At 39.2% G+C, this 25,662-nt stretch overlaps 2 protein-coding genes across 32 annotated transcripts in view; one reads left to right on the top strand and one right to left on the bottom strand.

Moving 5' to 3' along the window:
- The first annotated feature begins 825 nt into the window (after window positions 1-825).
- The window catches only part of LOC105688828 (ryanodine receptor), a 30,039-nt gene continuing 5,202 nt past the window's right edge, over window positions 826-25,662 (top strand). Inside the window, exons 1-46 of one of the 31 annotated variants that reach the window (XM_048657565.1) lie at window positions 826-1,171; window positions 1,464-1,793; window positions 5,166-5,369; window positions 6,022-6,036; window positions 6,882-6,959; window positions 7,043-7,118; window positions 7,182-7,294; window positions 7,394-7,593; window positions 7,665-7,847; window positions 7,950-8,121; window positions 8,219-8,388; window positions 8,470-8,594; window positions 8,689-9,059; window positions 9,148-9,479; window positions 9,551-10,659; window positions 10,727-10,935; window positions 11,879-11,978; window positions 13,055-13,253; window positions 13,341-13,714; window positions 13,784-14,030; window positions 14,101-14,130; window positions 14,582-14,729; window positions 14,813-15,108; window positions 15,185-15,718; window positions 15,801-16,033; window positions 16,113-16,215; window positions 16,275-16,448; window positions 16,526-16,641; window positions 16,723-17,262; window positions 17,323-18,141; window positions 18,210-18,364; window positions 18,754-18,925; window positions 19,009-19,286; window positions 19,375-19,595; window positions 19,675-19,765; window positions 19,839-20,155; window positions 20,234-20,537; window positions 21,013-21,166; window positions 21,257-22,054; window positions 22,121-23,139; window positions 23,224-23,595; window positions 23,895-24,007; window positions 24,579-24,672; window positions 24,753-24,995; window positions 25,124-25,144; window positions 25,246-25,657. In XM_048657565.1, coding sequence (XP_048513522.1) covers window positions 1,740-1,793; window positions 5,166-5,369; window positions 6,022-6,036; window positions 6,882-6,959; window positions 7,043-7,118; window positions 7,182-7,294; window positions 7,394-7,593; window positions 7,665-7,847; window positions 7,950-8,121; window positions 8,219-8,388; window positions 8,470-8,594; window positions 8,689-9,059; window positions 9,148-9,479; window positions 9,551-10,659; window positions 10,727-10,935; window positions 11,879-11,978; window positions 13,055-13,253; window positions 13,341-13,714; window positions 13,784-14,030; window positions 14,101-14,130; window positions 14,582-14,729; window positions 14,813-15,108; window positions 15,185-15,718; window positions 15,801-16,033; window positions 16,113-16,215; window positions 16,275-16,448; window positions 16,526-16,641; window positions 16,723-17,262; window positions 17,323-18,141; window positions 18,210-18,364; window positions 18,754-18,925; window positions 19,009-19,286; window positions 19,375-19,595; window positions 19,675-19,765; window positions 19,839-20,155; window positions 20,234-20,537; window positions 21,013-21,166; window positions 21,257-22,054; window positions 22,121-23,139; window positions 23,224-23,595; window positions 23,895-24,007; window positions 24,579-24,672; window positions 24,753-24,995; window positions 25,124-25,144; window positions 25,246-25,657 — 12,088 coding nt within the window. In that variant the 5' untranslated portion in view covers window positions 826-1,171; window positions 1,464-1,739. Of the gene's footprint in view, window positions 1,172-1,463; window positions 1,794-5,165; window positions 5,370-6,021; window positions 6,037-6,881; window positions 6,960-7,042; window positions 7,119-7,181; window positions 7,295-7,393; window positions 7,594-7,664; window positions 7,848-7,949; window positions 8,122-8,218; window positions 8,389-8,469; window positions 8,595-8,688; window positions 9,060-9,147; window positions 9,480-9,550; window positions 10,660-10,726; window positions 10,936-11,380; window positions 11,481-11,878; window positions 11,979-13,054; window positions 13,254-13,340; window positions 13,715-13,783; window positions 14,031-14,100; window positions 14,131-14,581; window positions 14,730-14,812; window positions 15,109-15,184; window positions 15,719-15,800; window positions 16,034-16,112; window positions 16,216-16,274; window positions 16,449-16,525; window positions 16,642-16,722; window positions 17,263-17,322; window positions 18,142-18,209; window positions 18,365-18,741; window positions 18,926-19,008; window positions 19,287-19,374; window positions 19,596-19,674; window positions 19,766-19,838; window positions 20,156-20,233; window positions 20,538-20,997; window positions 21,167-21,256; window positions 22,055-22,120; window positions 23,140-23,223; window positions 23,596-23,894; window positions 24,008-24,389; window positions 24,500-24,578; window positions 24,673-24,752; window positions 24,996-25,123; window positions 25,145-25,245; window positions 25,658-25,662 lie in introns of all 31 variants that reach the window. The other 30 variants (XM_048657558.1, XM_048657557.1, XM_020853946.2 and 27 more) reach the window with 30 other exon arrangements.
- LOC105688829 lies at window positions 1,749-3,982 on the bottom strand. The gene is made up of 2 exons (XM_012405405.3): window positions 3,025-3,982; window positions 1,749-2,921 (listed from the first exon to the last, which is right to left on the bottom strand). Exons 1-2 carry the CDS (start codon window positions 3,087-3,089, stop codon window positions 2,570-2,572), a joined length of 417 nt encoding a protein of 138 aa, XP_012260828.2. The 5' UTR covers window positions 3,090-3,982; the 3' UTR covers window positions 1,749-2,569.

Here is a 25,662-nt window from a genome sequence, read left to right as displayed (position 1 = left end):
ATATGAATTTCCCGTAACACGCGCTGCGCATCTTTACATCATAATGATGTAACAATAATAATAATAATGTTAATATTTAATATTACTGTAATTATCGCATTACATTAACTAACGAACGAAAGGTGGTAGAGCATATAGGTTTGATATAGGTAATAAAATTACTATTGTGCATACTACAACATTTGTACCACTCGCACTTTGTTTTGGCTTCAGAATCGGAGTGACCTATTATTAAACGGTAGTGTCCATTACACCAGCAACAAATCTTATGCCTATTGGTATTGTTACTTTCAACGATAAGCCCGCGAGTGGTTTTCCACTATTCGCTAAAGCCGTATCACACAGCAATTTGTTGATTAAAAATAGTTACGAGCCGCGGTAAAATAAAAAACCACTTTTTGTCTAAATTTTTTTTTTTTTTTTCTCCTACTCACGCGGCAGGGTTGAGTCATGCAAATAATTATTATCGTTAGATAATCATTATCTTGCTCATCCACAAAAATATATCGTAATCACATATTTGTGCATTGCACCGGAACTGTAGTAGTCTGAAAATTCGAGGTCATTTTCGTTCAATTATATTGACCTTTTCAGCTCAATACCTTGCAAATAAGAATCGCCCAATATTCGGAAATACCTCGAAATCTCGGTTAGGAAGAATGTAGAGAAAAAAGCGCTTACTGAGGAAGTAATTGTAATCTTGGGTAGAGTTTTTCGCTTTCTGCGGGCGAGGGAAGGCTGAGACCATCTCGATACCAAAAATAGCCGAGATCAAGAACAGCGGCTGTTCGGATCTCTCCTCTTCCGAGCGCCAGAGCCAGAGCTCTTCTAGCTTCGACAGAAATTTCGGCTCGCTGCTATTTTAGCTCGGAAATATTGTAATATTTTTATTTTTTATTTTATTATTTCTTAAAAATTATTAAAACTTAACCGATAATTAACGAACGAATCACTGCATAACGCGTTAACGCGCTGAGGAGTTTCGGCGGTTGTCAAGAGAAATTTGAAGAAAGAAAAAAAAACGTGTGATCCATCCCCAGGAGCATATAATCGAAAGCGTAACAAAGTGCGGTGCTACTTCTAGATAATTTTATAAATCTACTCAGATTTTATGTGCCGTTGCTATACTGGTGCTGCTGTTGCTACTTCATAGGAGTAACAAGTTACAAAGGTGTTACGAAACAACTCTGCTTATACATATTTGTGTCATAGAAAATAATTTCAAATCTAAAATCAAGCTGCTTCGAGTGAATATCGATCGATCAATACCAATGTATAGATCATGTAAATACATGTGCTACCGATCGGTGATTCTATTTTATACGAATGGAAGAATTGTTTCAGCACTTCCTCTAATCGCTTTGCTGATCATAATGTCCTTAGTCAGAGATGAATTATTCGCTTATTATTTCTCGCTTTCTTCTCGCTTTTCAATGAATTATGTTTTCGGTGATCTGCCAAAGAAAGGGGTTGGCGCAGCATCTTTGCGTTCGCATAGCCGCAATTTGCATCCACCTGTCCTGCACCCTCAAGGAGACGGAACGAGGGCGTCAGTCAGCGTCGCGGGGGGCGTCGCGACGGCCAGGGTGCGACACGCGCATCGACCACGCGACGAAACATGCTCGAGCGCACCCTTTATTCGTATGTCGTGGTGCTCTGAGAAGGCGAATTCATATTTTGCTAAGATTATCAAGCAAAATTAAGCAAAATTATTACGAGGATTATAAAACTCTGCGAGGATGGCGGACAGCGAGGGCGGCTCCGAACAGGATGACGTCTCCTTCCTCCGAACGGTAAGCCATGAAGTTATACGCTTCATTTTTACATCCCCATTGCTTTGCCGATTAAATGATGACCCCACGTTCACCTTTCGCATCCAACGAGTCACGGAAATCCACCGCAATCTATTCAAGTTTGCGCTGCAGGATCGTCTACTTCTTTCATCCGCGGTAAAAACATCCCTTATCGGAACTAAAGAGAGACCTCGAGCGTTGACGATGGTAGCACGCTTTTGAAGTGTTTACAATTCGTTCGACGCTGTAAATCCTTTTTATATAATACGTCGGTCTTATCGTGTACCCACAAGTTGTATATTTGGTTTAATCTTTAATCTTTGACCGCGATATTTTATTGCATTAAAAAATAGAAGAGCTGACTCGTTACTTATAGTATATTGTAGCGACAGTTTATGGGGTGGATCAGACGTCCTGGCGAACAGCCAAACGGAAGAATATATAGTTTTCAGAGTATATTTCGTCAGCAGCTCGCGCGATTTTTCCACAACTTCCCACGTGCAAAGTTGTAATATGTTGTGCTAAATATTGCATCAAGTTTTTTCAGCATACATATTACGGAATTTGAATGGTATTCCATAACGCTACCCTAAATATGCGATTTTTAATTAGCATCGCGTGTCTGTGTCGCGTGACCATTCGTTAATTGCTAATACGTATATATCAATTAGATTTCTAGTACGAGGATCTTTCTCGATGTCTCATAGAGACGAATACCTCCGTCTACTTCGCATGACAAAAATAACTGACTAATAATAATTATGAAACACTGCAGATTATTTCTCGCTAGTTCTCATACAGCTGCGACGTTTGCTTTCTTCTTTCGCCAAATCGATGTACTTTTTCTTCTCGCAATTCGACATCGAGCTCCATCGTTTTCCCGCAATACGTGCGACCTCCGTTACTAGCAATGTTGAACGTCTGTACAACATTTTTAAGTAGAAAAGGATAAACGGATTGCTCGACTTAAGGACCTTCTGAACCGCAATTTTATTCCGGTAGCGTTTCCGGTCTTTCGGGGAGCTTATGGTGACATCGCTACCCCGATGCCAGGATTTAACGGATGACGTGTAATCCGATCTCATTAATTTCTTGCTACGTTTCGTCCGGTGATTATCCCAGTATTCCCTACGGAGACAAAATATGTACATACCTTACAGTATCCATTCCAAATTAACCCGAAAATAACACTCCGAAATAGTTATCTATTTATTGGTTAATCTTCACTCACCTGTCGGTGGAAGAATTTCTATTATTTTCTCGTCCTGATGATTTCCCAGGTTTTTTGACGATCATTCTATTTATTTGATGTTTGTAATACGCTATAGTTATTGAAATTCAGGTTATTTAATTAGCCGCGATTGTTTCTGTCCACTTGACAATTTTATTTTTCCCGCGAGTAACGAACACCTGGCTTTAATTTAAAAATTAACAAGGCTCGGCCTAGACATATTGAAATAACTTTTTGTTCAGTCGTCTCTCTTTTTTTTCTCAGTTTTTTTCCATCAGGGTGCCTCGTTATCTCTCGTATGACGTACGTTAGCCGGGTGACTTTCGAAAATTCAATGCGAAAACTTAAAACTGAAAGGACTATATCATCTGTACAAGTATTGCAGGTGGATGTTATCCACGATGGAATCAGCGTTAATTAATTGACTCTCGGAGAAAGAATCAAAAAACGAAAATTAGCTTCGTTTAAAAGTCCTCCCGTTAATGGCCAGCAGGCAAAATAGCAAGCTTATCCGCCTCTGCTTAGCACGAGAGATTTTTAGCAGCTGCATCACGTAAACAAAATTTTGCATACTGTAGTGGAATAAGTATTGCCGCAATCTCTGCCGCAGAGTGATTTCGCTTGCTCATATAGCACATGGCAAACATTACGGCGAGTGAAATTCTGGCTAGGGGTACGCTGTGAATATGCTTCGTTTTGATTATTGACGAAGACTTCGCCCTAGGGACGTTCCGAGCTTTTTGAGTAGAATATATGACACCGAAAAAAGCAAGCACTGCAGATTACTCGACCTTAGAATTATTGTGGTAGGACAAATGGTTAATTTTTCCTCGTACGATAATCAAATAAATTCGAGTTCTATGGATTCCAAAGATTTTAAGCCTTGGACATGCTTGAATCGAGACCTGGTGCGATATTATTCTCCGCTGAGCCCGGGTGCGCGACGGGTTCGTGCTACTAGTTGTTTCTCTACCAAGTGAACTCTCCAAGTATAATTATTACACCCGCGACTATCACCCGAATACCCCAGTTTCAAGTATCAAATTACTTTTCAAATGTTGATCGATAATCACAAAATTCGTTCGGGTCGATACAAAACCAGTGCCGATAATTTATCCTCGATAAGAACAAAATGCATGATAAAAACCCAAAAGAAATCGAGTAGAACTAATCTGCTGCGTAATTATGAACAAAGTGATGTACACGTGATGCAAGATAGCGTTTGTAAGGAATTTTTAAACGATCTTGAATATTTTTGTCTCGATTATATATCGACGGAATGTTCAGTTACATTGATTCGAAGGCAAGTCGCCTCCACTCCAAAATCCATGGTACGTAGTGTACCTAAAATTTCATTTCATATTCCACGAAGTTATGAAAAATCGATGCTTTGGAATGTGGGGCAGTTAAAGGGGCACGAAGATATTGCCTCGTGGCCTTGACCCACCTAAGCTCGAGTCTTAGTTTCAGTGCAGGGGTGAATTCCGCAGCCAGCCATCCTTTCGATTCGATTCCATCCGAAGTCGAGTTCTGTTGTACGCGCGGTATTCCAGACTTTTTGTGTATTTTATGTGAAGCATTTCGCAAAAACGGCGTACTCTGCACACGCAACCTTTAATCGCTTCTAGAACTTGTCCCCCTATGAATAAATATACCTGTTCTATGTCGTTGTTATACGTCAACCGGATAAATCGCGTGATTCTTGAAACTTGACCTTGTGCGACACGAGCGTTTTGATGATATCAAAGTTTATTAGTATGCAATTCGCCGATTCCATGCATTCCGGTGTCCCCAGGTCCGCATTGTCTTAAAATTAGCAATATTAGATATAAAGCCCTATTTCGCCGATAAATTTCGACGCGAAATACGAAATCGTTGAATTAACTAGAAAAACCTACTTTCCAAAACCCGCTAATTAGTTTTCTAAAAATAGCTATCCTTCACCCCCGAGAGTAATTCTTAGGATAAAAAAAAAGATCAATAAATATATTCGCGCGCTATTTTATGCAACCCGCGCTACCGCCGTGGAGGGTAGTTGCGTAACTTTGGCACTTGATAATTAATAAAAAATAAATTTGCTGGTCGGAAAAAATTCTCCAAATCAATGCTACGCTAATCGCGGGGATTCTTTAAATTTGTAGGAGGATATGGTGTGCCTGTCCTGCACAGCGACAGGAGAAAGGGTCTGCCTAGCTGCAGAGGGTTTTGGAAACCGGCATTGTTTTCTCGAAAATATTGCCGACAAGAATATTCCACCAGATCTATCGCAATGTGTTTTTGTGATAGAACAAGCACTATCAGTTCGAGCGTTGCAAGAATTGGTCACCGCAGCTGGTTCTGAGACGGTATTTTAATCATTTATATTCTTTTCTTCCATAATTTGTGTTAATTTATGACTAAATTACGAAGAGATGATGTTAAAAGGATTGTCACAAAATATTTATTAAACTCGAAAGAAGACTATCATAAGTGTAATCGATATCTTCAAAATATATAGGAGTAGGCCATAAAGAGCTCCATGATACTATGTATAATGTTTATTCTATAAAAATGATAAAGTTACAAAAACAGAGTGTTGCGCCTTCATGCCTACACGTACATGTTATACTAAACTTTGTTGATGTATTCAGAAAATATTTCTTCCATTAATTTCACTACTTTATAAATCAGCTTTATTTTTCTTGTATTCTACCGAGTTTATCGAAATTAGAATTTCTGGATACATCGTTATGTTGATTTTTTTTTTTTTTCATTTTTCATCCGGCCAATATCGCATGTCCCTGTGTATCCTCGCGTAAATTATTCCATTGATGGCAAATAATTTTAGCCTTTCCATTACACGATTATGGTCTCATCATGAGGTGATCAAATTTTTCATGTGATTTTACGTACGGATATGTTTGAATAAAAATTTAACCAATGTCACAATTAATATGCACAATTATTTGGGGAAAAAAAAAAAAAAAATTTAAGTCGCATTCTGTTTTTTTTTTGCAGCAGCAAGACACTTTAGTAAGTACATTTTTGTGAATTTATGATCTGAGGATCGCACATATTATTATGTATTTCATTCATTATTTCGTTGCGCACTGTTATTTTTGGGCTTTTTCAAAATTAACAAAGATTTATTACTTTATGAATTACGTAAGAAAATTGAAATAAAATTATTAAATAGAAACTTCATTGATTATAATCAGCAGAGTATTAATAATAATATAACACCTAAAACAATAATAGTAAATGATTAAAATTACAATCCTGTTAATCCTGCAGGCATTTTCATTTTGTATTTGTATTTGTATTTGTATTTGTATTTGTATTTGTACAACCTGTATCGTCATCCAATGTATAATTTGGTACTTGTACGAGTCGGATTATATTTGTAAAGTAATAACATGATCGTGAATGTGTAAAATAACTAACAAAAATTTATTAATTTAATAATTATGTAACAAATGAATGCGTACTATGGCCTTCTCTTATCAGTAGACTAATCGATAGAAGTATAGTATGATTTGTATTGAAAAAAACGTACAATTATAATACCATACTTAATTCAAACGAAACATTTTTATAGTTCTACGATTGCGTTTGAATGAATATTCATGATAACTGGTTGAAATAATCAGCCCCAACGTTGGTATACACGTATGGACTGATTTATCTGCTGGTTATTATTTGAAAATTTAATTTATCCGGAAATCGTTCAGAAATTTTCTGTTATGGATCTAATTTCGAGTAATAGAAACTGAAAGGATTTTATTTAATAGCTGTAAGTTATTCAAAGATCATCGATCAACCTAATTAATTTAAAAATAGGTATCCAATGAAAAATCTAAATTGAAATTCATTTTTAGGGCAAGGGTACGGGGTCGGGTCATAGAACATTACTGTACGGCAATGCGATCCTTCTCAGACATCAGAACAGTGACATGGTAGGTCTGAAATGAAAAGACATTCGGTTACATCCCCTAAAAAAAGACATCAATCCCTTTACTTCTGTTAAAAACACTTTCAGTACCTCGCGTGCTTGTCGACCAGCTCATCACATGATAAACTTTCATTCGATGTCGGTCTGCAAGAACACTCTCAAGGTAATCATGAATCAGTAATCAATGCCGATTGAAATCCACCCTAATCAATCGTTCGAACGCTAGGTGAGGCTTGTTGGTGGACGGTCCATCCTGCTTCTAAACAAAGATCTGAGGGTGAGAAGGTCCGTGTTGGTGACGATCTCATCTTGGTCTCAGTAGCTACAGAACGATACTTGGCAAGTTTCTCCTCCTTTAATCAATCAATTTTCATCAATAAATCATCTTTCGACCGCAAAATCAGCGTTCAGGATAACTGATTCAACTTCTCTACGCAGCACACAACGAAAGAGAACGATTTATCGGTTGTGAATGCCTCTTTTCACGTCACTCACTGGTCGGTACAACCCTATGGCACTGGTATAAGCCGCATGAAATACGTTGGCTACGTTTTCGGGGGTGATGTGCTCAGATTTTTTCACGGAGGTGACGAATGTCTCACCATACCATCGACATGGAGCACCACAGCTGGCCAAAAGTAAATGAAAATGTAACGCGTCATAATCAAGGAGATTTATAAACTGTTCTTTCTTTTTCAACTGGTTTCAGTATGGTAATTTACGAAGGTGGCAGTGTCATGAGTCAAGCACGATCTTTGTGGAGGCTTGAACTGGCCAGGACCAAATGGGCCGGTGGTTTTATAAATTGGTCACATCCGATGAGAATCAGACATCTTACAACTGGTCGTTATCTCGGTGTTAACGAGAATAACGAATTATACTTAGTCGATAGGTAATGAATAATTGAGATTAGAATCGATGTCGAACAAAGAAATTTGAGAGCACTATCTCTTCGAGATGATAGCTTAAATGTTTTCTTCTCTTCCTCATTAAGAAACGAGGCCACGATTGAAACGTCTACATTTTGGTTGCGGCAAGAAAAAGACGACCAAAAAACGGTCCTGGAAGACAAAGATCTAGAAGTTATTGGGTTGCCGATTATTAAGTACGGTGACTCGACTGTTATAATGCAGCACGCCACCACGTGTCTTTGGGTTTCATATAAAGTAAATAAGCGTTGTGTCGAATATTCTTTCGATTCTATAATATTTTATTCACCTTTTGCATTTTATTTTCTCTCCCACGTCGGTTTCGTTCGCTTAGTCTTACGAGACAAAAAAGAAAGGTGTAGGAAAAGTTGAAGAGAAACAAGCGGTTTTACATGAAGAAGGAAAAATGGACGACGGGCTCGATTTTTCACGTTCCCAAGAAGAAGAATCACGAACGGCTCGCGTTATCAGGAAATGTAGCAGTTTATTCACTCAATTCATAACGTTAGTATCGATCTGAAAAAAGAACCATAGAGAATCACCCGTTTCTGAATGTACTTTGAAATATGTTCTCGATTTTTCCAGGGGTCTGGAGACTCTTCAAATGGATAGGCGAGCATCGATGTTCTTCCAAAACGTAAATCTGAACGAGATGGTAATGTGTCTGGAAGATTTGATCAACTACTTTGCCCAGCCGGAAGAAGATATGGGTAAAATGTTTTCCACGAGATATAGATATTGACCGATACGTTTCCATTTCAAAAATAGATTAGGTAAATTTTTCACAAACATTTCATTTTACAGAGCACGAGGAGAAACAGAATAGATTCCGAGCATTGAGAAACCGTCAGGATCTCTTCCAGGAAGAAGGAATTTTGAATCTAATTCTGGAAGCTATAGATAAAATAAACGTTATTACGTCACAAGGTTTCCTGGTCGCACTTTCTGGGGATGAAAGTGGGCAGTCGTGGGATCAAATTTCAGGCTATCTCTACCAACTACTAGCCGCTATTATTAAGGGTAATCACACGAACTGTGCACAATTTGCCAACAGCAATCGTCTTAACTGGTTGTTCAGCCGTTTGGGATCACAAGCTTCCAGTGAAGGGACAGGAATGTTAGACGTGCTGCATTGCGTTCTGATAGATTCACCCGAAGCTTTGAATATGATGCGAGTGAGTCAACGTGATGTGGAATTTTCCCAACGGTAATAAATGTTGAACTTAGACTGTAATGATTGAAAATCAATTATTTCCATCACAGGACGAGCATATTAAGGTAATAATATCTCTGCTCGAGAAGCATGGAAGGGATCCCAAAGTTCTTGATGTATTGTGCTCGTTGTGCGTCGGTAACGGAGTCGCAGTGCGTTCATCGCAGAATAATATCTGCGATTTTCTGCTACCCGGAAAAAACTTACTGCTACAAACTCAGCTGGTTGACCATGTGGCCAGCATAAGACCGAATATATTTGTTGGCAGAGTCGAGGGTTCGGCTCTGTACCAAAAATGGTACTTCGAAGTCACCGTGGATCACATCGAACAAACCACTCATATGATGCCGCATCTTAGAATCGGTTGGGCGAACACAGCAGGGTTCGTATTAACTATTTTCAATTCCAAAAAAGCACTACCAGAAAGAGTAAAATTTCAATTGCATTCAATAGGTATATGCCATACCCCGGCGGTGGTGAAAAATGGGGGGGTAACGGGGTTGGAGATGATTTATATTCGTTCGGGTTCGACGGAGCTTATCTTTGGTCAGGTGGGCGAAAGACCCAAGTAGTACAGGACGCTACGGAGCCTTATATAAAAAAAGGTGACGTTATCGGTTGTGCGTTGGATTTGACGATTCCGGTGATAACGTTCGCCTTTAATGGAATGCACATAAAAGGTTCATTTAGAAACTTCAATTTGGACGGAATGTTTTTCCCAGTGATAAGCTGCTCGTCGAAACTATCGTGCAGATTTTTACTTGGCGGTGATCATGGCCGTTTGAAATTTCAACCGCCGGACGAGTTTTCACCGCTCGTCGAAAGTCTATTGCCACAACAGATACTATCTTTGGATCCGTGTTTCTATTTTGGAAATATGAGCAAGGTGACTCTTGCCGGACCTTGGCTAGTTGAAGATGACACAGCTTTCGTTCCAGCTCCCGTAGATACGTCCATGATCAATTTACCGGCCTATATAGAACAGATAAGAGATAAACTAGCTGAAAATATTCACGAAATGTGGGCTATGAATAAGGTAGAAGCTGGCTGGATATTTGGAGAACTTAGGGATGATCTTAGAAAAATACATCCGTGTATCATACAGTTCGAAAGGCTTCCCGCGGCTGAAAAACGTTACGATACTCAATTGGCCGTTCAAACGTTGAAAACTATTTTGGCTCTGGGTTATTACATCACCATGGATAAGCCTCCGTCGAGAATCAAGACCCTTCGACTACCGAACGAACCTTTCATGCAATCAAACGGCTACAAACCAGCTCCCTTAGATCTTGGCGCGATCACATTGACTCCAAAAATGGAGGAACTCGTGGATCAGTTAGCGGAAAACACTCACAACTTGTGGGCGAAGGAGAGAATCAGTCAGGGGTGGACTTACGGGTTGAATGAAGATTCGGAAATGAGAAGAAGCCCCCATTTGGTACCTTATCTCAAGGTCGACGAAGCCATTAAAAAAGCTAACAGAGACACGGCTAGTGAAACTGTCAGAACACTACTTGTTTATGGATATATGCTGGACCCACCGACCGGGGAACAGCACGAAGGTGAATTTCAAAAAATATAACTCATCACTTCCCAAAATCATCTACAATATTTTCATTCTTTCCACAGCCTTACTTTTGGAGGCGAGTAGACTACGTCAACTCTTGTTCCGAACTTATCGAGTGGAAAAGAATTACGCTGTAACGAGTGGAAAATGGTATTTCGAATTTGAAGTACTAACCGCAGGTCCCATGCGAGTGGGTTGGGCGAAATCCGATTGCATGCCCGGTAGCATGTTGGGGAGTGACGAAAATACTTGGGCATTCGACGGATACAACGTAAGAAAAACTGGATTTTTATTCGCATTTTTATCACCAATATCATAAACATATTATCTACGCCGAGAGAAAAATCTCATCGTCACGCGCGTTCATAATAAACATTAGCGAAAATAAAAAATACCTTCTGTTTCTCTTTGGACCAATTTCAAGTTTATCCGATATAATAATTCTGCCAATTGAATTGTTATGAAGATAAAAATACACCAGTATTTAGAGATAATCAAATTCTACTGACAATGAAATAAATCATTTGTGTTATAAGGTGATAGCTGATCATTTGAGATCGTAGAAATGTCGAGTTTTAATCGGGGTAACAGCGTAATGTGGTAACAGGATGTTTAATGAAGTACATTTCGAGTTATTATATGATATGTGAGAACATAAATTTTACGGAGGATCGAATCAAATCGTGATTTCAAATAACGGATCCCTAAAATGCTAGGTGACCAAAGTCCACTGTGGTGTGAACGAGTCTTTCGGTCACAAATATCAAGTGGGTGACGTAGTTGGCTGTTTCATTGATGTCCCAGACGGAATAATCAGTAAGAGAGCCATTTCTCAATAGCCAATATAGCCGTCCGTCTTTTATTTAATCACTTTTTCTTTTTTCAATTTTTATTTCTCTTTGAGAAATTTTCAACGTGTCGTCGTCTCGCTGAATGTTGATTATATGTTGATTTGATTTTGCACCTTTCCCAATTGAGGAACGTCTTCTTTTTTTTTTTTTCTTCTTACTTTGTAATCAGGAATACTTTTTCTGTCTCTTGCAGTTTCGAAATTATACGTTTCATAAATAAAATATCAGGATATCACGTAATATAGAACGTCATGCAGAAGCCGTTAGCTAGATTTGAGAGAGTCAAGAATCAGCCAATCATTGATTGCAGTGTAAATAAATTTTCTTTAATCAAATATTCAATCATTAAAATTTTATTTCAAGGAGGAAAAAGTATACTCAGGCACAGCCGAATCGTTCGGAAAGCAATGGCAGGTTGGAGACGTTGTTGGAGTTTTCCTGGATCTTATTGACCGAACGATTAGTAAGGCAGAATATTTAAGCAAAACGCGCTTTAGCTGCCATTACTAGATATAATTTCTAAGAGTATAGGACAAGAGTGCTGGACACCAGTGCGCTAGATTTATCCTTTTTCTTTAGCTAATCTACTTCCGCATATCATTCTCATGACGAAGCGAATAATTCTTCAGCTATTAGTGATTCTTTTTTCAATGATTAGTATGTGTGTCTCAATACATTTCACACTTGCATTGGTCTTCAGTGCACTTTCGTTGAGCTGTACTCTTAACTATATCAAGCTTTAATTCATGTACCTACTAATCGCTGACTCTAAGTCGACCCCAAAGATTAATTTCGTTATAATTAAAAGTTTAAACGCAGCCTCCAAGTTACGCATAGTGGCTTCACACCGTGACGCTAATTCTTGAAAATAAAACAGGGTAGGGATGAGTCAATCGAATATTCACGTTGTGTGCAAAACAAAAATTTTTAAGTCGATACGGCCAAATGACAGACACTTTTCTTGGGGGACACTATGCGAACCGTAGAATGACCATGTTTGTCGATCATCGTAATTGTCATTGATTGAATCTTATTATTTAGTGAACAACTGCTGGTATCCACGAATTCAATTTAGCTGGAGTAATTTCTCATCAAAACATTTGAGTTGATAATTCGAATTTTGTTCAGAAAAACAAATTGTTGGCATGTATTTTGTTTATTTATATGCTTTGCAAATTAATAAAACTATATGCTTTATTTGCATGATTTTTGATTTCTGTAGAAAATTATTTGCATGCTATATAACCGACTACATAGCTTATAGATATAATTATTTATGAATAGTAAAATCCCATCAAATGATATACGCGCACTCTATCTTTCCTTCAATCTTGCTCCGTTCTGAATTTCATACGTATTTGAAGTAGTTCGCATAAAAATTTATACAGATCTAAATCCCCATTTAGTTGGATGATTTTTTTGTAAAAAGTTTCTCTATCTATTTTATTTTTGTGCTAAAGATTTCAATTGTAATATTCATAATAACTTAGCATCAAAGTTTAATATCAGAATATGTGAAACCATTCAATTATTCTTCAGGTTTTTCATTGAATGGCGAGTTATTAATGGATGCACTTGGTGGAGAAACTTCGTTCGCGGACGTTCAAGGTGATTCATTTGTGCCAGCTTTTACCCTCGGTGTTGGGCAGAAGGCTAAATTAACTTTTGGGCAAGACGTAAACACCTTGAAATTTTTTACGACTTGCGGATTACAAGAAGGCTACGAACCTTTTTGCGTGTAAGTAATTCACCTGGAACTCCGAATATTCGTCTAATATCGTTTGCGTTTGCAAATCCACATTTATTAGTCGCACGCTATTTCCAGAAATATGAACCGCCCCGTGACCTACTGGTACACCAAAGATCAGCCAATTTTTGAAAACACCGACGACATGGCTGACACAAAAATTGACGTAGCGCGAATCCCAGCTGGATCCGATACACCACCCTGCCTGAAAATCTCGCACAATACATTCGAGACAATGGAAAAAGCGAACTGGGAATTCTTGCGACTATCGTTGCCAGTTATTTGTCAATCGAATTTCGTTACCGAAGGTGAAAAGTTGAGGAGGTGGCAAGACATCAAAATGCGCCAGAATAGACTTCTCGCTGAACAAGCCGAACAAGCTCAGCACACCACACAATCAGCCCATATGGAGCAAATCATAAAGTCTGGATTTAGCATGAGCGATATTAAAGGTTTGCAGATATTTCGAACCATGGATTAGATGGATTGAGAAACTATTTTTTCATCCTTTACTCGTTCAGGTCTCCAACGAAATTATTCCGAAGACGGTGTCGAGGCTGATGAAATGATGAAAGAATCTCCTCTTCCCATTCAGCGGAACAAGCCATCTAGGCCTCCGAGAAAAGGTTCATTGTCTCGGTCAAACATGTACGGATCCCGAAGCGGTACAATGGAAAGAGCGACGAGTGAAGCCGAAGTAAACGGATACGGAGAGATGAACGGTGATGGAAAAGATGACAAGAAAAAACGAGGGCGATCGCCTTTTCGGTAAATTTTGCTCACTTATAATTGTCCCGATATAAGTTAATCGTGCTATTATATGTTCTGTTTTCATTAGCAAGCTTAGCAAAGAAATGGAGGATGTATCGTAAGTTTGAATAATTAAACGCATGAAATAAGTCTATCGTTTAAAAATTTTGCGAACAGCTTGATTTCATTAGTGAAAAGGATTCATCTGTCCATTAATTTCGGACAAGCAATCCAATAGCTCATGATCTCATTTGAGTAGAATAATTGTAGCTTCGTAAGGTTTTGAATCTCAACTAATTAGTCATATCATGGTACCTACATCATTTATTATAATCAAATAGATATACGTATATCAACGTATGGTGGTCAGTTGATTAAAATTCATATTATGGATGATACGTCATTCGTCACACAGCCAACTCAGTCATTCTACCTTATCGTTAATCTTAATCAATCGCATGTAATGAAAATGATCCTTTGGTTGAGAAGATCACTTTTTAGATGCAGAAGCATCTTTAGCTAGAAAAGCATCACCGATAGAAGTGCTGATGAAAAACATACATTTGCAGATTCTTCTCCCGTAAAACTAAATCGCCAGAAGCAAAATCAAAGACACCTGAACCTCTGATGCGATCGGACGTATCCGATAGAAGCGCTAATAAACCACTACCCCTGGTTAGAGTTGGATCAAGGCCAGCCCAAGTTCGAGTCTCAACTGTAAATATTAAAACTAATTAGATATCATAACAAGTTACGAACTATTCTCAATGATTAATCAAAGTGATTTATTCTACATTCAGAATGACTTGAAAGTCGTACCTCCACAAATTCCGGAGCGTAACGCACCGAAACAAATGTCTGTCCTTTCCGGTACTGGAGTAGAGGCGATCGGAAATGAAATATACGACTCGGATTGCCTGAAATTAATGAACGAATATTTTTATGGAGTAAGAATTTTCCCAGGACAAGATCCGACTCACGTGTACGTTGGATGGGTCACCTCGCAATATCATTTGCATACCAAGGATTTCAATCTGTCGAGAGTCCGCAAATCGACAATCGTAATCGTCGATGATTACGATCGTCCGGTGGATCAGTAAGTTGATAAAGTAATATTTCAATGGCCAATTTCGTTTTTCGTAATAAATTTATCGTATTTTTTTTACCAAAAGGGTCGATCGGCAGAGCTGTTACATGGTGAGGGCCGACGAATTGTACAACGAAGTAACACAGGATGCCTCCGGTAAAGGTGCCTCCCAAGGAATGTTTGTTGGATGTTTTGTTGATATAGCGACTGGCTGGGTATCCTTTACCTGCGAAGGAAAGGAGACTAGTCATAAGTTCAAAATGGAACCAGACACTAAATTATTCCCAGCAATATTCGTCGAAGCAACGAGCAAAGAAATTCTTCAAATTGAATTGGGAAGAACGTCAACGACATTACCCTTGTCAGCTGCTGTATTACAAAATTCAGAGCGTCACGTTATTCCTCAATTCCCACCCAGATTAAAAGTACAATGTCTTAAGCCTCATCAATGGGCGAGAGTCCCCAACCAATCTCTCCAAGTTCACGCGCTCAAGCTTTCAGACATCAGAGGGTGGTCAATGCTCTGCGAAGATGCAATTTCGATGCTTGCGCTCCACATTCCAGAAGAGGACAGGTGCATCGATATCCTAGAACTTATTGAAATGGATAAGCTTCTCAGGTTTGTACTTCTTCAAACTGGTCCAGAATACCTAATCTCTATCATGTAATATTCATCCCGGATATTGAATAACTTTTTTCAGTTTTCACGCCCACACGCTCACGCTTTATGCAGCGTTGTGTTATCAGTCGAATTATAGAGCCGCTCATGCTCTCTGTCTACACGTAGATCAAAAACAGTTGTTGTATGCAATCAGAACTGAATATATGTCCGGTCCTCTTCGGCAAGGATTTTACGACCTTTTAATCGCTCTTCATCTTGAGTCTCACGCCACTACGATGGAAGTCTGCAAAAATGAGTACATCATTCCATTAGGTAGGTATTGATTAATCGGTCGGAAATTCTATTTATGTTCAAAAAATCTGTATGTACTTTTTTTTTTCAATCTGCACAGGGCAAGAGATAAAGGACCTGTACGAAGACCCCGAGATGAAGCACAGTTTAAGATATCTAGAAACAGAATCGGTCAGACCGCAGATGAAAATGACGGATATCAAGTGAGTATTAATTTTTCAATAATAGATGTGGACCCCCTTACTAATGTTCCGGCATCAAGGGTACTTCCTTCTAGCGAGAACCAGAGCATCGAAAATATTCGGAGTTTGTACAGTCCTTATTTTCCACTCGACGTTGTTCGTGATTATGTGATGATGGCTCTTAATGAAGCTGTGGAAGTCAATCAAGTGCATAATCGAGATCCTATCGGAGGAAGCAACGAAAATCTCTTTTTGTAAGTTGCTGTGAAAGAAAATCTGCCCACGTATTTTAAAGGACGGATTTTCCATTAATACAATTCGTGTGCCGCAGACCGCTCCTAAAACTTGTGGATCGACTCCTGCTTGTTGGAATGCTGAGGAACGAAGATATTTTCAAACTGCTTATCATGATAAACCCCGAGACTTGGGATCCCACTTTTGAAAAAGGTATAAATAATTTTTTACGAGTCTACCCGGATGATTTTTGTTTTGCTAACTACCGTTCAATCGACGCGTAATTTATTACAGAGGGAAAGGATGAGCATAAAAAGGGGCTCTTGCACATGAAAATGGCGGAAGGTGCTAAACTGCAAATGTGTTATCTACTGCATCATTTGAATGATATTCAACTTCGTCATCGTGTCGAATCCATAATCTCGTTCAGTCATGATTTTGTCGGAGATCTCCAGTCGGATCAACTGAGGCGGTATATCGACATTAAACAGTCCGATCTTCCATCGGCTGTTGCTGCAAAGAAAACCAAAGAATTCCGATGTCCACCTCGAGAGCAAATGAATGCTATTTTAGGATTTAAGAACTTAGAAGAGGAAGAAAAAGAGAACTGTCCTTGCGGGGACGAATTGCGTGAAAAGATGAACGAATTCCACGACGATTTAATGTCCTATGTTTCCCTCCACGCGTTACAGGAAGCTGCGGATGCTGCAAACGAGGTGATAGAAATTGAGAAACCCGGGGCTATGAAACGAGTCTTCAATTTCATAAATGCTGTCAAAGAATTCGAGGAAGAACCTAAAACAGAACCTGAACCGGTCAAAAAAACTCCAGAAGGTAGGCATCGATAATTTACTTTGAAAAATACCCAACTGAAACTAAAATTCTTCCCCGCAGAGGTATTCCGTAAAGTACTGATAGCGACCATCGTCAAATGGGCAGAAGAATCTCAAATCGAAACCCCAAAACTTGTGCGTGAAATGTTCAGCCTTTTGGTACGCCAGTACGATACGGTCGGTGAATTGATACGAGCTCTAGAAAAAACTTACATAATAAACAGTAAAACCAAGGAAGACGTTGCCGAAATGTGGGTCGGGTTGAGTCAAATTCGCGCATTATTGCCCGTTCAAATGTCCCAAGAAGAGGAAGAGTTGGTTCGGGAACGTCTTTGGAAATTGGTCAACAATCACACGTTCTTCCAGCATCCCGATTTAATTCGCGTTCTTAGAATCCATGAAAACGTAATGGCAATAATGATGAATACGCTAGGAAGAAGAGCTCAAGCCCAATCCGACGCACAAGCTCAGAGCCAGGCTGCGGAAGGTGAAACGCCCGTTAAAGAAAAAGATACTTCTCACGAGATGGTCGTCGCATGCTGTCGATTTCTTTGCTATTTTTGCCGCACATCCAGGCAAAATCAAAAAGCTATGTTCGATCACTTTGACTTTTTATTGGAGAACAGCAATATTCTGTTATCAAGACCTTCTCTCAGAGGATCCACCCCACTTGATGTAGCTTATTCTTCCCTGATGGAAAACACGGAACTGGCTCTCGCGCTGAGAGAACATTACCTGGAGAAGATTGCTATATATTTGTCTCGTTGCGGATTGCAATCGAATTCCGAACTAGTGGAAAAAGGATACCCTGATCTTGGATGGGATCCAGTTGAGGGTGAACGCTATCTAGACTTTTTGCGTTTCTGCGTCTGGGTTAACGGTGAGTAAAATTTTATGTCAAGAGAAATATCTGTTCAACATATGTGAGGGAATGTCCTTTTCTTTCAGGCGAAAGTGTCGAAGAAAATGCCAATTTAGTGATACGGCTGTTGATCCGTCGACCGGAATGCTTGGGTCCTGCTCTTCGCGGAGAAGGAGAAGGTCTGTTGAGGGCGATCATGGAAGCGAATAAAATGTCGGAACGTATAGCGGATCGCAGAAAGGTAATTGATGGTAGCATCGCAACGACAGACCGATGGAACAAGGCTTGTTTCTGATGCATGTATTTTATTGTGGAGAATTGATAAGTTTAGAAAAAAAAAACAAAGTTATCCCCTCATACAAATCCGATTGTAAACACTCATTGTTCCGATTGACTTTTATTTATTTGAATATGGTCCCTATTTTTTTGTTCTAAAAATTTGTGTTTTTGTAAATACCTTCAAACCGTACCTTCGATTAGCACCACATAGAAGCCAAGGATTGGCATGTACATAAATTTTGTGTACCCCCCGAGCACCACAATATAGGCACTTGCATATAGAGACCCGGCCTTGCACGGCATGAGCACGATCTGTTTACTAATGCGGTACCAACTTAGCTCTATAAACAGGTCCAAGACGAAGCAGAGGGCACAGCAATGGTCATGCAATTCGAACATCCCCTTCCAGAATCAGACGACGATGAAGATTACATCGATACTGGCGCAGCTATTTTGAATTTCTATTGTACCCTGGTGGATCTTTTAGGACGATGTGCACCTGACTCATCCGTGATAGAACAAGGTTTGTTTGTCTAAAATTATAATGGTTTAATAATGCAATAATTAAGAACAACATTATTAATTTACGATATTATTCTGCCTTAGGAAAAAATGAATCCCTTCGAGCGAGAGCTATTTTACGATCACTTGTACCGCTCGATGATTTACAAGGCGTTTTATCCCTTCGATTCACTCTGCAAAATCCAGCTGCTGGGGAGGAAAGGCCTAAAAGTGATATGCCATCCGGATTAATTCCGGGGCACAAACAGAGCATTGTTCTATTTTTAGAACGTGTTTATGGTATTGAAACTCAAGAACTTTTCTTTAAATTACTCGAAGAAGCTTTTCTTCCTGATCTGAGAGCTGCAACGATGCTAGATAGAGTGAGTGGACTGGAATGAATTTTTCATGGCGTTATTTCGTAGGTGTATGCATTTTGCAAATTGCGAATTGAATCATTGATAATTCCAGAACGACGGATACGAATCTGATATGGCATTGGCCATGAACCGATACATAGGAAATAGCATTCTACCACTGCTTATCAAACATTCTAAGTTCTACAATGAATCCGATAATTATTCGAGTTTATTGGATGCGACACTGCATACCGTGTATCGTCTGAGTAAAAATAGAATGTTAACCAAGGGTCAACGTGAAGCTGTTTCTGATTTCCTCGTAGCATTAACCAGGTAAAAAAAAAAAGTCAATGTCACAAGTAATACGACTTGTAATAACAAAAATATATTTCGTTACGTTCGCTTTTCATAGCCAAATGCAACCGAGTATGTTGCTGAAACTGCTTCGAAAATTGACAGTGGATGTTTCCAAGTTATCGGAATACACAACTGTAGCTCTACGGGTGCGTACAAGCATATTCAATCGGATGCGACAATTATTTATATTCTGTTGTTGATGTGTTATATTATTCGCAGCTATTAACCCTCCATTATGATCGATGTGCAAAATATTACGGCTCTACGAGTGGACAAGGAATTTACGGAGCCTCGAGTGACGAAGAAAAACGTCTGACTATGGTCTTGTTCAGTAACATTTTCGATTCGTTATCAAAAATGGATTATGATCCGGAACTATTTGGAAAAGCTTTGCCGTGTTTGACCGCAATTGGCTGTGCCTTACCTCCCGACTATTCTCTCTCGAAAAATTATGACGACGAGTGGTACGGCAGTAAGTCTGCATCCTCTCAATCTCCAGATGGACCTTATAACCCGCAGCCAATTAACACATCCAGGTATGGCGACGTTCGAATTTATATTTCAACTCTGATGTAAATATGCAAAGCGTATAAAATCTCCTCATTTTTTTTCAGCGTTGTACTGAACAACGATTTGAATTCAATAGTACAAAAATTTTCTGAACATTACCACGATGCTTGGGCTAATCGAAAGTTGGAGAATAGTTGGACTTACGGGGAACAATGGTCCGATGTTAATAAAACGCATCCTAGATTAAAACCTTACAACATGCTCAATGATTATGAAAAAGAACGATACAAAGAACCCGTAAGAGAGAGTTTAAAAGCATTGCTTGCAATCGGTTGGAGCGTAGAACACTCTGAAGTTGATGTGCCATCTACGAGTCGTAGCTCTATGCGAAGATCCTCAAAAAGTCAAGTGAGTTTGATAATGTACCTTGTTTTATTTACTCAATTTGAAAAAAATCATACCACTGTATTCTCTCGTTGGTACATATTTAAAAAATACACGGCTACATATCCGCACAGAAAAATTGGATTCAACCCCAACCCCCTCCCGGTTATCTGGCTCAAGACGCAACCAAAATTTGAGCGAGAACACAAAATTACAATATTTTTGTATGAAGATTGCATGCTGTATAAATATGTACCAAAAATAGCCTTTTATTTTTGTACTCTCCTAGTTTTAAAACTACTCTCTCAATTATAATTTATTATTTATCATTTATAATTTATGGAATTGCGGAGCATCGCGTTGCAAATAATACATGTCCTTGTATGAAATGGGCTCCTCTGAAATGTGATGGTTTATTCGCTGAATAATTTAATTTTTTTCTATCAATTCCCACAACACAAATCTAATGGCAAGTGTTTTTGAGGACACACAATTCCAGACTGATACGGCAAACCCGTTCAACTACAACCCCCATCCAGTTGACATGACGAATCTAACATTGAGCAGAGAAATGCAAAATATGGCAGAACGTTTAGCCGACAATGCTCATGATATTTGGGCCAAGAAGAAAAAAGAGGAACTTATTACGTGTGGTTAGTTCAAGTTCCGTTGATATCGATACATTTATTACAGAGATAAGACAAGCTTCTCGTACGTTCAACATATGATTTGAATTCTTTTAGGGGGCGGCATTCATCCCCAGTTAGTGCCTTACGATTTGCTTACTGACAAGGAGAAACGTAAAGACCGAGAACGATCTCAAGAATTTTTGAAATATCTACAGTATCAAGGCTACAAATTACATAAACCAGTTCGCGGTAGTACAACTGACACAGAAGTTGCTGGTGCTGGAGCAGCAGTGGAATTGAGATTTGCATATTCTTTGCTCGAGAAATTGATTGCATATCTGGACAAAGCGACTATCAATATGAAACTTTTGAAGCCTTCAGACACATTCAGTAGAAGAAACAGCTTCAAAACTTCGACACGAGACATCAAATTCTTCAGCAAAGTGGTCCTACCATTGATGGAAAAATATTTCAGCACCCATCGAAATTATTTTATCGCTGTAGCCACTGCGACGAATAATATCGGGGCTGCGTCTTTGAAAGAAAAAGAAATGGTAGCTGCACTGTTCTGCAAGCTCGCCAGCCTGTTGCGATCTAGGCTAGCTGCGTTTGGTGCAGATGTTAGAATTACTGTTCGATGCCTGCAAGTTCTCGTGAAAGGGATCGATGCTAAATCACTGGTGAAAAACTGCCCGGAATTCATTAGAACATCCATGCTAACGTTCTTCAATAATACGGCTGATGACCTGGGACACACAATATTAAATTTGCAAGAAGGAAAGTACAGCCACCTCAGAGGAACGCATCTGAAAACGTCTACCTCATTGTCATATATAAATAGCGTTGTCTTACCTGTACTCACCTCCATGTTCGATCACTTGGCAGCTTGTGAATACGGCAGTGATTTGTTGCGTAAGTATACGGATGAATTGCATTCAATTCCTACAATTTTTGAGTACGTAATTTTTCTTTTTGCAGTGGATGAAATTCAAGTGGCGTCTTACAAAATGTTGGCTTCTCTTTATACATTGGGTATTGATGCGACTTTAACGCACGACCGGAAATATTTAAAGACCGAAATCGAACGAAATAAACCTAATCTGGGTTCCTGTCTCGGGGCTTTCTCTAGTTGTTTTCCAGTGGCATTTTTGGAACCACACTTGAATAAACACAATCAATTTTCACTGCTAAATCGAATTGCCGATCATTCGTTGGAAGCGCAAGATATTATGACGCGGATGGAATCCAGCATGCCGACGTTAGAAACCATATTGGGTGAAGTTGATCAATTTGTAGAATCTGAGAAAACTTACTCTGACGCTCCTCATGTTATTGATGTAATACTACCACTGCTGTGTTCATATTTACCTTTCTGGTGGGCTCAAGGTCCGGACAATGTCAACCCAAACGAAGGAACGTACGTAAGCATGGTGACGAGCGATCATATGAATCAATTATTGAAAAATGTACTGAAACTAATCAAAAAGAATATCGGTAACGAAAATGCTCCATGGATGACACGTATCGCAGCTTACACCCAACAAATCATTATCAATTCTTCAGAAGAACTTCTCAAAGATCCTTTCTTACCACTCGCTGAACGTGTTAGAAAACGAACCGATAATATGTTCCATAAAGAAGAATCGCTGCGCGGTTTTATCAAGTCTTCTACCGACGATACGTCTCAAATAGAAGCGCAAATTCAAGAGGACTGGCAGCTCCTCGTTAGGGACATATACTCGTTTTATCCACTGTTAATCAAATACGTGGATCTGCAACGTAATCATTGGCTACGCAATAATATACCAGAAGCCGAAGATCTCTATAACCACGTTGCAGCAATTTTCAATACCTGGTCAAAATCGCAATACTTTCTACGAGAAGAACAGAACTTCATTTCCGCAAATGAAATTGATAATATGGTCCTAATTATGCCAACCGCTACCAGAAGACCGGCAGCCGTTTCCGATGGAACAGCTCCATCCGGAGGTGGAAAGGTAATTTTATCACTACCCTACAATGTTCACTCATCGTAAGAGTCTAACAAAAAAATTATTATTTCATTCCAATTTACCGAAAAGAAAAAAAAAAAACACCGCGACAAGAAGCGAGACAAGGACAAGGAGGTCCAAGCATCTTTAATGGTCGCATGTCTGAAACGATTGTTGCCCGTTGGTCTGAATTTATTTGCGGGAAGAGAACAGGAACTTGTTCAACATTGTAAGGACAGATTCTTGAAGAAACTTCCTGAGTATGAGATCACAGAATTCGCCACTACGCAGCTGACGCTACCCGACAAAATTGATCCGGCGGATGAAATGTCCTGGCAACATTATCTTTACTCGAAACTTGGGCAGAAGAAGGATGTTACCGAGCCCGTTAAGGCTCAACAGCTCGACGATGTAGTTACTAGAATTGTGGCGATGGCCAAAGTACTTTTTGGCCTTCATATGGTAAGACAAATCAACTTCATTAGTCGCTTGGAATTTCAACTTATGTTAATTGTACCCTCAACTACGATATAGAGTGATTTTGAGTACTCGCGAATCTTTTTTGAAATTCACTTTCGTTGAAATCTACCAGATAGAATAACAAACCTTTCATTCACCTATGTAACGCATTATCTTCATTATACTTTGCTCGACGCGAATCCAAATGTGATTCACAAATTGAGATAATTATTATTTTACCATTAATTTGCGTGTATCATTTTGTCATTCAATTCTTTGGTTCTTTTTCCATGTACGAGTAGATAGACCATCCCCAGCAGCAGAGCAAGAGTAGCTATCGCTCGGTGGTGTCTATTCAGAGAAAGCGAGCAGTTATTGCTTGCTTCCGTCAGACCTCCCTACATTCCCTGCCCAGGTATCCCATTTTTGTTCAATTGATTTTGCAGTGTTATCGTTGTTGTTTTTGCTGTTGTTTAGCCGATTTTTAGTTTTATAGTTTTTGCCCTGAGCCTGCTTGGACTATATTAATTGAGTCTACATAATCAAGTACTTAATTGTTTATAAACTTCATCTTACATAAAAAAAGGTTTCGATTAGTTTGAATTGTAATGTTAAAACTATGATATTTGTCGCGGAGATATAAGCATGATCGTAAGTAATGTCAATATTTTATACAAGGATTGGGTGTTTTTATTGTAATGACATGTTAGAAAAATCGAGTATGATTTAATTAATGATAGCTTTGTTTGGAAAATGCTCTAACAAATTTAATTTTATCTGCATGCTGCTAATCCCAGGCCACAAAACCACCACCATCGCGGGATGGGTGGAAACGCGTGTTGTGTGCAGCCAGAAAAAGAGCAGCTATTGCATGCCTCAGAAGCGAACCTCTCTATAAATTGAGAAGGTAAATCAACATTGAAGACCAAAAACAAAACCGATTGAATAATGTCTTCTTTTTTTGTCGTTCACCTCCACATTTTTAGACATCGGGCAATCAATATCTTCGCAAGAACTTATTACGAGCTCTGGCTGCAAGATGAGAACGTAGGTCAAGAAGTTATGATTGAAGATCTGACGGTGAGTAGCGGCGCGAATCGCTCGGCTCCTGTAAAAGATTGAATTTTGATCGAGGAATATCGTTCAACTATGCTTTGCAGCAATCATTCGAAGACGCAGAATTGAAAAAAATGGATAAAACAGAAGAGGAGGGCAAACCTGATCCCTTAACGCAACTAGTAACAACATTCTGCCGTGGAGCCATGACCGAACGCTCTGGAGCTTTACAGGAAGATCCACTTTACATGAGTTATGCTCAAATAGTATCAAAATCATGTGGCGAAGAAGAAGAAGAAGGCGAGGAAGAAGGAGGAGGTGAAGAGGAAGGCGGTGCATCGATCCATGTAAGATTTTCACTAATTTTGTTGTTGGAAATAATTATTTATACACTTCATTCCAATTTTTCAACTAATTATTCGAGAATCACCTTACTAATCAACTCTAACAATTCTGATTTTAATCGCTACCGAAGCGGCCCATGCATAAATTGATGGTAAGATTCTAAGTCCGTTAGATTTTCGCATCGAAATATATGTCGTACGGAGTATAATAGATTCCTAGAAATGGGTAAACATTAAATTCTTCATCCACCAGGAACAAGAAATGGAGAAACAAAAACTTCTATTCCATCAAGCCCGTCTCGCCAATCGAGGAGTCGCCGAAATGGTTTTACTACACATTTCAGCCTGCAAAGGCCTCCCCAGTGAAATGGTCATGAAGACTTTAGAGCTTGGCATTTCAATTTTACGAGGTGGAAACATCGAGATTCAAAAGGGGATGTTGAATCATTTGAAAGAAAAGAAAGACGTGGGTTTTTTCACATCCATTGCTGGACTAATGAATTCCTGCAGCGTACTAGATCTAGATGCTTTCGAAAGAAATACCAAAGCGGAGGGTCTTGGAGTTGGCTCCGACGGTGCTGCGGGTGAAAAAAATATGCACGACGCTGAATTCACTTGCGCCCTGTTCAGGTTCATTCAATTGACCTGTGAAGGCCATAATTTAGGTGAG

The sequence above is a fragment of the Athalia rosae genome, chromosome 6, assembly GCF_917208135.1.
Source record: "Athalia rosae chromosome 6, iyAthRosa1.1, whole genome shotgun sequence".
In the NCBI taxonomy this organism is placed as follows: domain Eukaryota; kingdom Metazoa; phylum Arthropoda; class Insecta; order Hymenoptera; family Athaliidae; genus Athalia; species Athalia rosae.
Note: the sequence above shows the minus strand (reverse complement) of the source record. Positions and strands in the feature narration are given on the sequence as shown.

Excerpts from the sequence above, each read along its gene's own strand:
- LOC105688829 (XM_012405405.3), bottom strand. The coding sequence starts at position 3,089 with ATGATCGTCAAAAAACCTGGGAAATCATCAGGACGAGAAAATAATAGA. Across the intron at positions 2,922-3,024 it reads AGAAATTCTTCCACCGACAG|GGAATACTGGGATAATCACC; the intron begins GTGAGTGAAGAT and ends TTGTCTCCGTAG.